The sequence below is a fragment of the Phaethon lepturus genome, unplaced genomic scaffold (assembly GCF_000687285.1).
Source record: "Phaethon lepturus isolate BGI_N335 unplaced genomic scaffold, ASM68728v1 scaffold994, whole genome shotgun sequence".
NCBI classification, from domain to species: Eukaryota; Metazoa; Chordata; class Aves; order Phaethontiformes; family Phaethontidae; genus Phaethon; species Phaethon lepturus.
In genome coordinates, this window is record NW_010535244.1 from 55,836 (window position 1) to 70,275 (window position 14,440).

Consider the following 14,440-nt stretch of genomic DNA (forward strand, 5'->3'; position numbering starts at 1 on the left):
GCTAAACAGACTTTCTGGAAAAGTGCAAAGGTTCTTTTTCTGTTGCAGTAGAGCTAATAATTTGAGGTATAAGAAGCACATCTACTTCTAACCCAAAAGATAACTGTTTGCTACTGATCAACCTTACAAATAATATAGTCGCAAGGGCTGGCTGAAGGGTGTGGCACAGCTGTTTCTTTTATTCATATTTGTGTAACATTCCTTTTATTATCATCAAGGCATTACTCTTCATAGAAACACTAAGTAAAATGTTTCATTGCATTGTGGTCTTCAACAAAAAAGTAATTCTCTGTTGTTTCATTTCTCTGATAGGGGATACAATCCGCATTTTAATGGTCAGCCAATGCAGAGGAAAATCCACATATCAAATCTTAGACACAAAGACAGCAACCATCACAGAACTTCCTGTTGTTACACATTTGCCCACAAAGAGGTAAATGCTGTTGTTGTAGAGCAGATGCAGACGGTGGCAGAGTTTTGGTGACATTTGCATCATCAACCTAGAAAGTCACCTTACCTCCAGTAAAGCCTCTTTGTTTTTATCATTCATTTCTTTGCTTTCATTCTTCCCTTTGTTTGACAGGTAGAAATTCTGATTAAGACACAAAAGAAATTGATGTTCATTATAAAGTACAAGTAACTAGATCACTACAAACCCATTCAACAGTTACTCAGTCTTTCAATACTGAGTACCTAAGCCAGCAGATGCAAGAGGCAGATGCTTACGGACTTACAGAAAACTTTAATCACAGCTGCCTGCTCATAAGTTTTAATTCTTTATTTTGAATATAATTCAAAAGTAATGCAAAATTACTTTTGCCTATGTATATACAGCCTCAGAATTTTAAAAACATCGACCTTTTTTGGCTGTTTTTCTGGATCAAAGGGTTTGATTTTATCATTCAGATTTTCACTGCTTCCTGTATTATTACAGGTGATAGAGAACATAACATTTTATTGCATGCTGATATACAATGAATACAATGCAAAAGGCTAGAAAGCATTTTTCCTAACAACCCAACTTGGTAATTTGCACACTTCATATCTGGCACTCTGAATATAACTCGGCTCTTAACTTTTAACAGAAATGCTTGTATGCCAAAACCTTTATCCAAAGTTACTTTATACTTTTAAACCCCTGCTCATGCTCTGCAATGTACTTCTATGCAGTGAAGAAGATATTAAAAAATCTAGAAGAAATCAGAAGAAATGCTCACCACAGTATCTTGGCATATGTACTCCAGCCTACTGAAACACAAAGCCTACACTTTGAAATGACCCTCTGCTTATGTGACAGAAGGCTGTGAAGTTGCAGCTGTTCTCAGAGGACCCAATGCCTGTCTGTCCCTGCAAAGTAGGAAGCACAGCGCCTCATGCACACAGATACCAGTAAAAATAGATTCACCCACTGTTAAACAGCAAAAACAATTTTGCATCCATCTGCATTGTACAGATGGACAAAAGGACAGTATTTGGACATATGTTCAGGTTCAGGCAGTGGGACGGTAGCTCAGGAGCTTGAACTTGTGTAGACCTTGTGTACCTTAGCATGTGCAGTGGCTTTGCTCAACAGCAAGCTATGCCATGCATCAGGTATCATTCGGATCCACGGGCTTCAGGCCAGAATGATAACACTCAAAGTTCTTGTGTTTTATCACTTTCCAAACAAAAGTACATGTAGAAGAGGAGCTTGGGTTTGGAAAATACGTGATGCATGGGACAGTCTTACTGATTTACCTGGAATTAGTAAAAAAGCTAAGTTTGCAGAACAAAGGGCATAAAACAAACACCATTGTCTAGGAAATAGACAAAATCATAAAACCCCAACAAATTTTGAAAGCTATCTACTTAAAAATTACTCCTAATTCTGTAATTCTTCAGCAATTCTGTAGGCAGAAAACTAAGAGTTTATCTGATTTCTCCTCTCTCTCCATTTTTCCTATCTCAAGGCTATGAGAATATGGCAACATATTTACATGCCTAGAACTTCACAACAACTAAACTGCAACACAAATGCAAACATTACCAAAAGACAAATGAGAAGTGTGTAAATGGAGGAACACTCTTGCTACGGTGTAAGAAACAAACAAAAAAGCAGCGAATCTGCCCTGCCAGCATACCACGTTTACAGCAATGAGGTTTATCTGAAGTGAAACGCTGCTCTCCCACACAACCACATCTTCTTTTTCAAGCAGTGCTGTGGAACAGCTGTCTGCCAGAACACAAGCCTCATAGCAGATGGTTTTTGGAGGGGCACCAGAAGAGGAAGGGGAAGAGGTGTGGGTAATCTCAAAAACAGTTCTTTAAAAACTGCTTTCTTAAAAGTTCACGTTTGGTCAGACAGGGGACATCAGAAACAGCAGCCACCTGCAATTTGGCCTATGCCGATGCCATGTCTGTGGTATGAACATAAGAAAAGAAACTTGAACATTCAATACAATAGATAGTTACGCTAAGAAATACAGCAATGTTTTCTCCAGGCTATGCAGCAGTAGCACATAACTGGCTCCAGACTGCCTGAGCACATTTTTAGTCCATGGATGAAGGTAAGCAAACACTAGGGACCACAGCCTCATAACTACATCTGAAGACAGTATTCATAGTGGGAAAAACCCAAACAGCTCAAAACAAAACGTGCTTGAAAGTGTGTTCTCAGTACAACCCATACAGCGATGCCTGCCTATGCAGTCCAAAACCATAGGTCTGACTAAGTTGACAACACTCCACTCATTCCACTGGAAAAAAAGATACTGTTCTGAGCAGCTGTAGCCAAGTCCGCTGTACATGTGCAACAGCCCTTCTTGACAGGGAGCACCACAACAGCACTGCTGGCTTGATGTTGGCACACCCACTTTTGCATTGATGAAGGTATGAAGAGAAACCTCAGCAGGCACTGTTAGGCTTGGTGGGCCTCTAGACTTCAGAATGGATTTGGAAAGTAGTGGGACATGCAAGCTGTAAGCCACTTTCTTCTATAGATCATTATAAAGACATAGTACAACCCCTAAAATACATAATGAAGATTTATCAAGGTAAGTACACCTTATCACTGTCTCAACAAGGCTTGGCTCATCAGCTTTTCTACCAGTGGGGAGAGCATTCATCTGGCTCAGTAAGCCTTCGCTGCACTGATAATAAGAAAACAAAGCTCCTCTGATTACAACTGATTCACACTCAGGCATCTGGCATTTATTTAGCAGAAACACAGACCACCCTGTACTGACATAATCAATGGTAAAGAGAGAAAGTTTGTAATGATATCCTTGCTGGATCTCTAACAATGCAGCTTTTTCATTAGGGAAACAGGGCTCTGTCACCTAAACCAATGTTACATAAATGTACACTGTCATCTTTCACCTGCCAACACACATTTCATTTATTACTGATTACCTCCTTTATGTCTCTGCCCTGAAATCTGGAAGTACGTGGTACTACTTATTTGTCAGTGGCTAAAAACCTGGGGAGCAGACTGTACACTGTACTTGTATTATCACTGTGTGGTCTCCTATATTTGATCAGAAGCATTCATCCTATAGAAGGCAAACCACACGTATCCACAAGAGGTCATTCCAAGTCCAGTAGTCAAAGGTCACGATAAAAGGCAAGCTCTTTCCTGTCTGAGGACACCACTGGGAAACACATGTTTGGTTTGGGATGTCAGGTCATTAACGGGACAAGATGTGGCTACAGGGCAGCTCTCTGCATCTCTCTACAGATTTGGGAATTAACTATTTTTTGTGTTCAAAAGACAGTGTCTTTCTTTTGATAGAGCGCTGAGCTTAATTAACAGGATGGATTCACCCTCTTGGGCCGATAACATAAGAAAGCAAACATAAAGGGTTATTTTAACAAACAAAACAAAGTATGCTGGCACACTATGTCATTGGGCTTGCTTTGTTTGCACTGTTTGGGTTATTTACTCCAGAGATGAGCAGTCGAGTGTTTTTGCTGAATTATCTCCTATGCCTACACACCCCAGACCAGCTGAAGTTGACAAAGGTAGTTGCTCTCCCAAGCCATTCTGACTCAGACTAATGCAGAGCTACCATGACAATTTTGGCATGTACTGCTAGCCAGGTATGACAACCTTGAGAGACATTACACCAGCATTTCCCGCTGTGCTTACACAGGACAGTGGCAAAACTAGCTGATGACCCACCTATGGCTTTACATTAGCAGGAAATTCCATGTGCACAAAAGAAAACACTGTAAAGATTTTATAGCCAGCTTAAGTTAATTTTGTGCTTTGTACTGTAAAGTACCACTGGTGCATGCATGCAACCTTTCCACTTAGGGACAGCCATCTCCTTTTGTGTGGAAATGTAGGTAAAAAAATTCAGGCTGCATCTCTCTCCACTGTATAACCCTCAAACAGTGGAAGACAGAAGGTGTTTTCAATAGCTTCAAGGAATATCTCTAGTAGCATGTAAGCAAACCAAACTTGGATCACGGTAGAAACAGTAGCCTTAACTACTACACTGCCAAACTCTGATCGGTGTTCCATGTCTCTACATTCGTAAAAAAGAATTTCCTAAATGAAACAGCACATCTCTCATACCTTTCATCTTTTTTAAGCACAGCCCCATCCAAGCTGGAATGAAGCAGCTACTTGTCAGTATATAGCAAAAAATAGGTGTTCAAGGCAGCATCCTCCCTCTGCTTCCCCTGCCGCTTAGGTTGTATTTTTGCTTTCAAGTTATTGAAACTTTTTCCAGATCTGCAAGGTCTGCAACAGCACAGATCAGACAGTGTGCAGCAAACAAGGCAGCTGCTCCATACTCATGACTATCTTCTTTGTGCAATAAGCTCCCTGTTTATGCTCATCCAAACTGCGCCCAGAATGAGGCAAGAACTGGCCAGCTCACACCCCATTTCAGCCCATTGCAACTGCATACTGAATGCAGCACGGTTTGTGCAGAAGAACTAAAACAGAACACAGTCATATCTGCAACACATATCATGTGTCCCCTAAAAAAAAAGAACATTAAAAATATCAGAAGATACCTATAATTGCTCTGAAGATCACAAATGTAAATAAATAAATGAAGCTAAAGGCAAGGCTCTTTTGAAGCCACAAAAGATTGATTTTTCAACTCTGTTTACTTGATTTTTACAATGTTTGAAGTAATCACTATAGCTGACTTTTCATGCCTTGAGGATGATGGTCTTCATCATCAAAGAGGGGGGAACACAGAACAAATGAAAGACATACATAAGCTAGGATGCAGCTAACAGCAAAACACTTAATAGGCTGATTAAGTCACCTGCAAAATAGTTCAAACGTGTAAAGACTGTTTCTGTGTTACAGTCCCAAGGCAGAAAAAGAGAAATATTTACTGAACTAGCATCTTCTACTTGAAACTATACCATGGTCTGAGATACAGTAATAGAGAGAGAAATTAAAATTACTAAACAGTGGGAGTACAGTGAAAAACGCTTCCCTTTTCTCACTTCTATTTATTTGCGCATTTGCCAGCACAGTCAATAATCAGAATCCCTGTCGCCCTTCTTTGTTTCCTTCACCGGCTAACAATGGAGACAAAAGAAAAACCTTGATTGATAAAGGTGGCCAAAGTGGTGAAAAACAAAAGTATCACCTGGTGGATACTAGCCCAATTTCACTGACTTCAAAATAAATATTCAAGCATGAAACTCATTGTAGCTGTCATGTTATGAAAGACATTACAAATTCTTACTCTACCTCTTTCCCACGCTGTTTAGTAGTCTTGCTTTTTGGAAGAAACAAAATGTCAATTCAGTGTATGGGTTCACCATTGTCGGGCACAGCTCTTGCTTTTGGCTTACATATGAGGGAGCAGAAGCATAAAGTACTCACTGTACAGATTTTCATTAATTTTCATAAATACTGTCCAAAAATAACAACAAAAAATTCCACATGCATGTGGTGTCACCTGCACTATTTACATTTATCCTGTATGCTTGTATCAGCAGAAAATCAAAATCCATGTAATCAAAAATCAAATATAGTGTTCTAAAAGCGTGACCAGCATTTCATCAAGAGTTTAGATTCAGCTGCCCCTTACAAATAACCCCGTTTAAATGAAGCAAAAGCATTTCCTACATTTTTGGGATTTTTTTTGGAGTCTCTTTTAGCTGAGAATTATTCTTTGAGGTTTTTGAAAAAGAGTGTTGAGACCTGACAACCTTTCCTTTCAAGAGTTAAGCACAGCATCACTCAACCGCATGACAAAGCATCACCTTTCCTACATTATAAAGCTTTTCTTTATTTGCACATGTACCAATATGTATTTTTGTGTCACTCTTTAGTCATAGACTTGTAACGCTCCATCTCTGTAGGTGAGTCACTGATGCCATTCATGGAACGGTCTTTTACTGTGAGTTCCCTGCAGGGTAAATTATACCACAGTGAGGAAAGGGCAAAGATGTGCCTGTCTTCGTGAAGTGAGGGATACCTGAGGATTTTGCAGATGCTTTTTCTATACTGTATTCCAAATACTTAAAAAAATTGTTTTCAGAAAAAAAGCTGCAGAAAAATATTAGAGAGTACTGCATGACAAGATGACAATCTTCAAAAAAAGGCACTGGCATTAGGTGAGCAGCATGTTGCTAGCACAACATAGAGGATAAATCCTGCATTTCAAAACGTCTGTTCCTCCTTAGAAAATGAAACACGTTTCATTAATTGTTGTTCAATCTATACCAGGTATATAACTAGTTCACAGAAAGAAACAATGAATATTGGCACATAGAGGTCCACTTGTTTTAGCAATGTGTCTGGACACCTTTATAATAAGATTTTTTAAAAGCATTTAATTGCGGCAAACCTCTGTAATGAAAATTTTGTATCACTAATTTGTCTAAGAATAAATTGTAGGCACCTGGCCACCTTTGGAATTTGCCTCTTTTCTTCCAGAAAAATATCTGCAAGTTACAAAACTCTGAGATCTCCACAGACAGCCCCCAACAGAATGAGCACTAAATAGGACCAACAAGAAATCCAGCTGCGTTAACACCACTGGCTGTGTCAAAAAAAGCATTCTGCAATTTCTGTACTCACAAAATGAGTTTACAAGACAATCTTGACTGAGCTAGGAGAAGGAGGCTGAATATACTGAGAATACAGCATCAGAGTGCTGGATTTCAGTTTCCCATTGGTTACACCATAATTTCTGTAAGTAGTTAGTTAGGTAATCATACACCCTGCCCCCCACTAACTCAGATATAACTGTACTATTCTGCCTGTCTCACAATCTTTGAATTTACTAAGCCTGACAGATGGTTAGACTTTATTACTGGCAAAGTATTTCAATACTGTGATAGCTGCAACTGATCCAGTTTCCTTTGGCTGTTCGTTTTAGAGCTTATAACAGAGGGGCTGAAGCTCAAGGACTGCAGACATGTCCAGATCAAGTTCAGTATGTCCCAAGATGGGAGGACAGAGCTACACTCTTATTCTGGTTTTGGTTTAGGTCATGTTTATTTCTAAAGTTCATTGCAATCAAAATGCCCAGAATCTTCACCAAAGATTTACTTCCTATGGGAGGTTCATAGCCTTGACCTAAGCCACTTGCCCAAATAACACTAGTAATGTACGAATCAAATGTACAATCAAACCTCTGCTGGTAGGTATGTTTATGTGCATTAGAGAGTATGACATCTTGAGCCATCGTGTATGTTTTACTTCCAAACTTGGTTTTGCTGTTTCATATTAAAAATCAACATCAATCCATGTACACTGCAGGATAAGTTTTCTTTCCCTGACTGTGCATACTTATTATATCAAAGAAGGAAACTTCCTCTCTGCAGGTTTTATTTGAAACACTGTCTCATTCTAAAAAAAAAACCAACTTCCTAGTGACCAGCTTGGTGAGATTTGCTGCCAAATTATATATTCAACTCATTTTTTCAGCAATGTTGCATTGCTCATTTTTCTCTTGCTGCCCTCAGGAACAAACCAAATGCTCAGTGAGCTAAGACCGCTGAGAAGGGGAAAAGATCTAGTACCCCAGAATCCATCAACTGCATGTGCTAGGTGCTTGTAAATATGGTTTTGACCACAGATCACAAGAAGTAAATGATTTATGTATACACCTATCCTGAATAATTTGACGGAGTTCAGTGTGTAGACCCTCTTTTTACAAAGTTAGCGTGCACAAGTCACTGTTCACCCAATTCTTCTCCCTGGTCTAAATGAAATCCAGATAGAACTCTCTGTAGTACTCAGTTTACTCTTTATGAAGTTTCACATACAACTGGCAAAAACTGGACCTTCAAGGAAATGTTGATTTTCACCAGTTAGAAATAGGGGAGAAACTATAGTAATGACAAAGGCCAGGTTTTTACAGCTGTGCCATCTCACCCCAGTTCTGAGCTGTGCCTAAGCAACAGCTTGTACCAGTGGAGAACTACATGCTTCATTTTTTTATCACGGCAGACAGGACTTTAAAATAGTATCAGAAAAAAATAGAAAGCACTTATTTTCAAATTTTTGCATTCAACATTCTGCATTTTTTTTGTTGAAGGTACAATTTTTGCTTTCTCTAATTCCAAACTGACAGAGCTGAAAGCAAATTAATAATGCAATAGGCAGCATACATACTAAATGACATAATTTTAGACTCTAATCCAAATATCATGTTAGCTTACCTGGGGATTTTTAAATAAAGCATATTTTTCACTTTTTTCCAAAAACAGAATCTTATTCTCAGTGTCTCGTGTCCAGTCTGATAACACTTCAACAACATTTTCATGGTCTTCAAAAAACCTTTCTGGAGAGACAGAAAAGGTAATGTAAGACACTCAAACTTTCTCTCCCCTCTCCTGAGGCTGCAGAAATTCCTGTGTAAGAATGTAATCATTATCTGATGTTCGCTCAGAGCTGGACAGCCCAATACTCTTTTCCACTGCACAGAAGGGAGCAAAACCACATGAAAATAGTGGCATGTGGAAGGGCAAATCAGCTACAGAACATGCCTTATGTATCTGGCATGCTCCTGGATTCCTCCTGCATCTCTGTGCTGTTGCCTGAAGATTGCAAAGGATGGAAACAGTGACCCACTAGAAGTACATGGTTACGCCCATGTCTCTCAATGGCTTTCTGCTTTTGTTCTTTAAGGTATGCAGTATGTTTGGGGGAGGGTATATATTCACTTTGGTTACTAAATTGAAATAAATAGCAAAAACTTATTTCCTTTTATTTTTACTTATTAGAATGAATGAAAAATTGCTTTTTGTCAGCAGGAAGGATTCTATGCACTGAAAATAAAATGTTTTTCAAGCAAAAGAAATAGCAAACCAGAGGAAATAGGAAAACAGACTGAGAACTGATGTGAAGATACACTGTTTCACCCAGCATCTCTGTAGTTAAAAACCTCACCAGAGATGTGGGAGACCTAGTGTCAGTTCTCTCCCTTCCTGAGCTGATCTGAATGCAGATCCTCCACCCAGAAAAGCCACAGGGCATCCTGAGGTTAGGTAGCTCTGATCTCTTCTTCTGCAGTTTCACTTGTATAAAGTAGCTGAACAGTCACATAAAACCCCCTTTGGAAGGGAAAGGAATTGAGCATAATTTGACAGGTAATTCTGAAAGGACACAAACTGTATTTTTGTACAAATTCAGTGTTGGGACAGGGAATTCACCCAGCTCCAGTTTTCAGTATGATTTTGGCAGTTCCCTGGAAATAGCTGTACTCCCATTTCAGTGGTCTGTGGTGATCACATCTTTCAATGGCCTACGCTGCCATAGCATAAGAGGACATGACAGAGCATACATTTTGTAGGCTTTCTTTAACACTTGTAACTTTTGATGAGGTTTCAGTATGTCCCATCAAAACTAAATTTTGTGAATTAATTAAATTCACAAAATGAGATTAGCTTCAGGGCCGGTTCACATGTACACAGTAACTTTTAACAACACAAGCAACAACACTTTTCATTTAGCGGTCTGATACTTCTGCAATGCACTGGAAATATAAAACCCAAGTAACAGTTTGAAGGGTAAACAGTATCTTATAGTCCAGGATAGCCACAAAACAATTCTCAGGTCATAACACTAGTTATTTAACCCTAATTTTTGCCACATATACTTTTGTTTGCTCATTTCCAGTACCAGGCTTTTGTTGTATAAAAGGTACGATCTTACCATCCTCAAGAGGGTCTTTTTTTATAATTATTGCTACAAAAAAAGGTCAAATCTGGATGCCTATTATAAGGCAATACTCTTTACTGCAAAATACATGCTGGTATGTACAGCCTAGTGTTATATTACCATCTCTCTACTGAGATTATTTGTAATATTTAACATGCAATTAATCTAAAACTGTAGTTTACTTTATTCGCAATGATACTCTTTCAAAATAACAGTATATACAAGATATTCTGTCAAGGATCTTCTGATATAAAACTAGCTTGGACTTTCAGTTCATCCTGAAATATCTGCTGCTCAGATTTGCTTCTTAAAGTAAACATAATTTTATTCTTTTGAATACTAACATGGAAAGCAGGCAGAAAGGGAAAGGGCAGGAAAGCCTGTCTTCTAAGCATGATGATAGTAATAGAACTATCTAGAACTGCCAAGAAGTGTACTCACAAGAGTAAAGAATAGTTCACATTGTTTTGATTTTGAACAAAATTAACTGCCTGTTGCTGCGCACTGGAAGCAGAAGAAAGAGTATATACCATTCTATCCATATCAAAATTCCCTTCTGCAAACAAAATGGCTCCATTCCCAGATGATTTAGACCTAGTGATAGACCTCTGTATTAGGGGTTCATAGACTTTTCTTTTTTTCCTGAACCAACTACTGATTCATTTTCTTTGCTACTTTTCTTCTGTCCTGGCTTTTAAAATAGTTTTATTCATTATAAGAGTAATTCCTTACTATACCAATACCCTAACCATAACACAAAGCACCTAGCATTAGCTGGGACTAAAGTAACACAAGTAATTTTTACTTAAAAAAATAATTTCTAACCATTAACCCCATTGTTTGTAGCATATGGTCTCCCTGATGCCTTCAGTTTTAATTGTGTGATGGGGAATTCAAAATGTCTATCCAGATTATGAAAAAACACAGGTACATTCTTTTTAATGATTATGGGGATTCGGAAAAAAAAAATTGTTTATATACTGTCATCCTAATGCTCTGAAATGTTTGTCCAAGTCACATTAGAGCAGAGGGAGCAACTTTCCAAGACAAGAAAACACTTTAAAACTATTCAAAGTGCAACTTGTCACATTTCTAGGGTCTAATGAAATTTCCAGTCTTTCCTTAGTTAAGATAAGCCAGCACAAAAGAATGCAGCAACATTGCTTCATGTATCATCTTAATGGAGTAGAAAGAACAGGTTGGCAGTTAATATCTCTGCCATTCTTACAAGCAGATGAGTATCTCCTTGCTCATGAGCAGTCAAGGTTTTTCCAGGTATTTTTACATTTCTTTGTTTTAGTTTAGCAGGATGATTATTCCTGGGGCTCTTTTGAAGTGCTATATTGATATTTAACTTTCTTTATGCTTTTTTACATCTCTGCTAGGAGTCTGTAAACTGAGACTGCTAAAGGCTGTTTGACAATTTCCCATTTCTCTAGGTCAAATGCAACCCTGGAAGAAAGTTATGGTGATTTTCCTTTTCCTTTTGATGAGAATACCTTTGCAGCCTGGTCAACAAAAAGATTCTGAAATAACTCACAATTAGAGAATACTCCGTTCTTAATCAGGCCTTGAGGCCTTTTTGAAACAAAACTTGTTAAGTTGCACCAAACAATACATAAATTTTGCACAGCTGTTTCCTAGGGACCTGGAGACCAGGTTAGTTACTTCCTAAATCATAAGGTAACACCAGCAGAGCTGCAGCCTCAGAGGGCAATATCCTGTTCACAACTACAACTTAAGAAAATGACCATCAGCAGTGAAAAGCATTAGAAATGACTGAAATGCTTCTCAGTCTTGTTTAATTACAACATTTGTTTGGCCAGTATGTAACAGCCTGCTGACAGCACTTCAGTACTGCATTCTCTCTTCAAAGAGCAGAGTTGAGTACTGGTGTGTTCGGGTCTGTCACTGCCTTGATAAACATATGGCCCCTTCATTTTGTGTAAAACAGAATAATGGAAATGGTGGTGGGCAAGGAGCCTTCTGCAGCTTGCAGAACAGACGAATGGAAGTCTCACTTCTACAGCAAGAATGGCCAAGTACATTCCTGCAGCATCCCTCAGCTTAAAGACTGCGACATTCCAACACCAGTGAACACATGGGCAGGAGAAATGTTATTAATTATCTTTTCAAGATTACCAATAGCATAGGATGCACCATATCTATTTGCTATATGCTCTGTCACTATGCCACTTACCAATTTGCAGCTCTGGGTACATTTCATACAGACACCAGTCGATGTTGCAGTCGCAATGGGTCTTCTCAAAGAGATTGTCTAAAACATCCCGTGTCACCTGACGCTCATCCACCATTAGTGACTTTGTGCTGTTATCGTGCATGTGCACCTTGACAACAAGCTGAGTACAGAGTCACAGAAGAGTCAGTTAATTTCAGAAGCAACTAAAAGGCTAGTCTGAATCTGCTAAAACAGATAAGAAAGATTAAGGCTGAAGGTTATTACTGATTCAAAGGCACCCTGTCCCATGGGAGGTGAGGGAATATAACAGCTTGGAAGCTTTCACATTATATTGCCACCAAAATAAAGACCTTTCTCAGAAAAAAAAATTGAACCTTGTCCTGTGCATGACTTTCAGAAAAGGTGAAATTGCTACAGAGAAAAAGCAGAAGTTAATCTCTTCTCTAAATCTACTAGATGTGCAATTAAGGAAAATGCTTGATAGGGAAACCAAGTACAAAAGGACAGATTGTCCTTAATGCAAGCTAGAAATGCAGAAAGTTTAGTTTTAAATGAGAAAAAGAATGGAAGAGTATTGCCATGCCAAGAGACTAACCTGAAATCAGATTGTACTGAGATGGACAGCAGTCTAACACCCATCAATAAGCAAACAGATGAGTTACTTACATTGACCAAATGAACCTAAGACATTCATTATTTCTTCATATTGTGAAGTATTTGTTAAACAAGAAACAGTGTGTAATTTTTTTCAGAGAGGAACAATGCAAGAAAATGCTCAAGTACATAAAACGTGGTAAAGAACTGCAAATATATCATAAGGCAAGTACTTAAAATACTTCATTAGTACTGAAAACAGAAGAAAAATTGTCTGCAGGATCTGCACATGGAAACTGGAACTAAACCAGTGAGCTGGGAAGACTTCTCCATATAGTCTTGTTCAAATAGCTCCTTATTTTAAAATGTGTGCATAAGCAGCTTTGGTACAATAGAGACAATTTCTGTTAAAGATCAGGTAAAAGCAGAGTGTGATTATCCCCAAGAGAAAACCTATACTATCTCTGAAAAGTAAAAGCAAATGTAACAAAAAAATGTGAACTTGCTTTGATTCCAACCCTTGTAAGTATCTTCCTCACTAAAATAAGCAACTGAGATGTAGGGCAGATTATAGAGAAAAAGAAACGTTGTACATGCATACTCTACAACATGTCTGGGGAAAAAACGGTATTCTGAGTTGACTGCTCAGAAACATGCAGGTAGCTTCAGTCTTCACAGAATCACAGAATGGTTGAGATTGGAAGGCACCTCTAGAGGTCATCTGGTCCAACCCCTTGCTCAAGCAGGGCCACCTAGAGCCCATTGTCCAGGACCCTGTCCAGATGGCTTTTGAGTACCTCCAAGGAGGGAGACTCCACAACCTCCATGGGAAACCTGTGCCAGTGCTAAGCCACCCTCACAGTAAAAAAAGTGTTTCCTGATGTTCAGATAGAATCTCCCGAGTTCACTTTGTTCCCACTGGCTCTGGTCCTGTCACTGAGCACCACTGAAAAGAGCCTGGCTCCATCCTCTTTGCACCCTCTGTTCAGGTATTTCTCTAGATTGACAAGATCCCTCCAGAGCACAGATTGACAAGATCTCTCCAGACCCTTCTCTTCTCTAGGCTATACAGTCCCAGCTGTGTGAGTTTTTCCTCATAGGAGAGATGCTCCAGTTCCTTAATCATCTTCATGGCCCTTTATTCATTGGGATGGAACTCTCTTAGGCTTGGAGGAGGTGATCTTTGAATATTAAGCAGGTTTCTTGGGCCCCTCTTCTCTCCCGGGCCTTATCCCAGGGGAGTCTTCCAAGCAGATCTTTGAAGAAGCCAAAGTCTGCTCTCCTGAAGTCCAGGGCTGTGAGCTTGCTTTTCACTGACCTCCCTGGCTTCTGCCCTCCACTTTCAGTAAAAGAGAGAGACCATTTTTCTTGACAATTATTTAGTCAATTTAGAATTCAATGATGACATAGTAATTTCATTATAGTGATACAGCCACAAGAAGATTAAGCCTCACTTCTACCCTATGGTTCCAAATATTTAGGGTGGGGGAAAAAAATTGGGGGGGGGGGGGGGGCGC

At 39.1% G+C, this 14,440-nt stretch overlaps 1 protein-coding gene across 1 annotated transcript in view; it reads right to left on the reverse strand.

Annotated features, from left to right (window-relative positions):
• The window catches only part of APBB1IP (amyloid beta (A4) precursor protein-binding, family B, member 1 interacting protein), a 52,578-nt gene that overhangs the window by 25,757 nt on the left and 12,381 nt on the right, over positions 1-14,440 (reverse strand). Inside the window, exons 5-7 of the mRNA XM_010285726.1 lie at positions 12,330-12,489; positions 8,629-8,750; positions 518-592 (exon numbers count right to left, since the gene is read on the reverse strand). Coding sequence (XP_010284028.1) covers positions 518-592; positions 8,629-8,750; positions 12,330-12,489 — 357 coding nt within the window. The remainder of the gene's footprint in view (positions 1-517; positions 593-8,628; positions 8,751-12,329; positions 12,490-14,440) is intronic.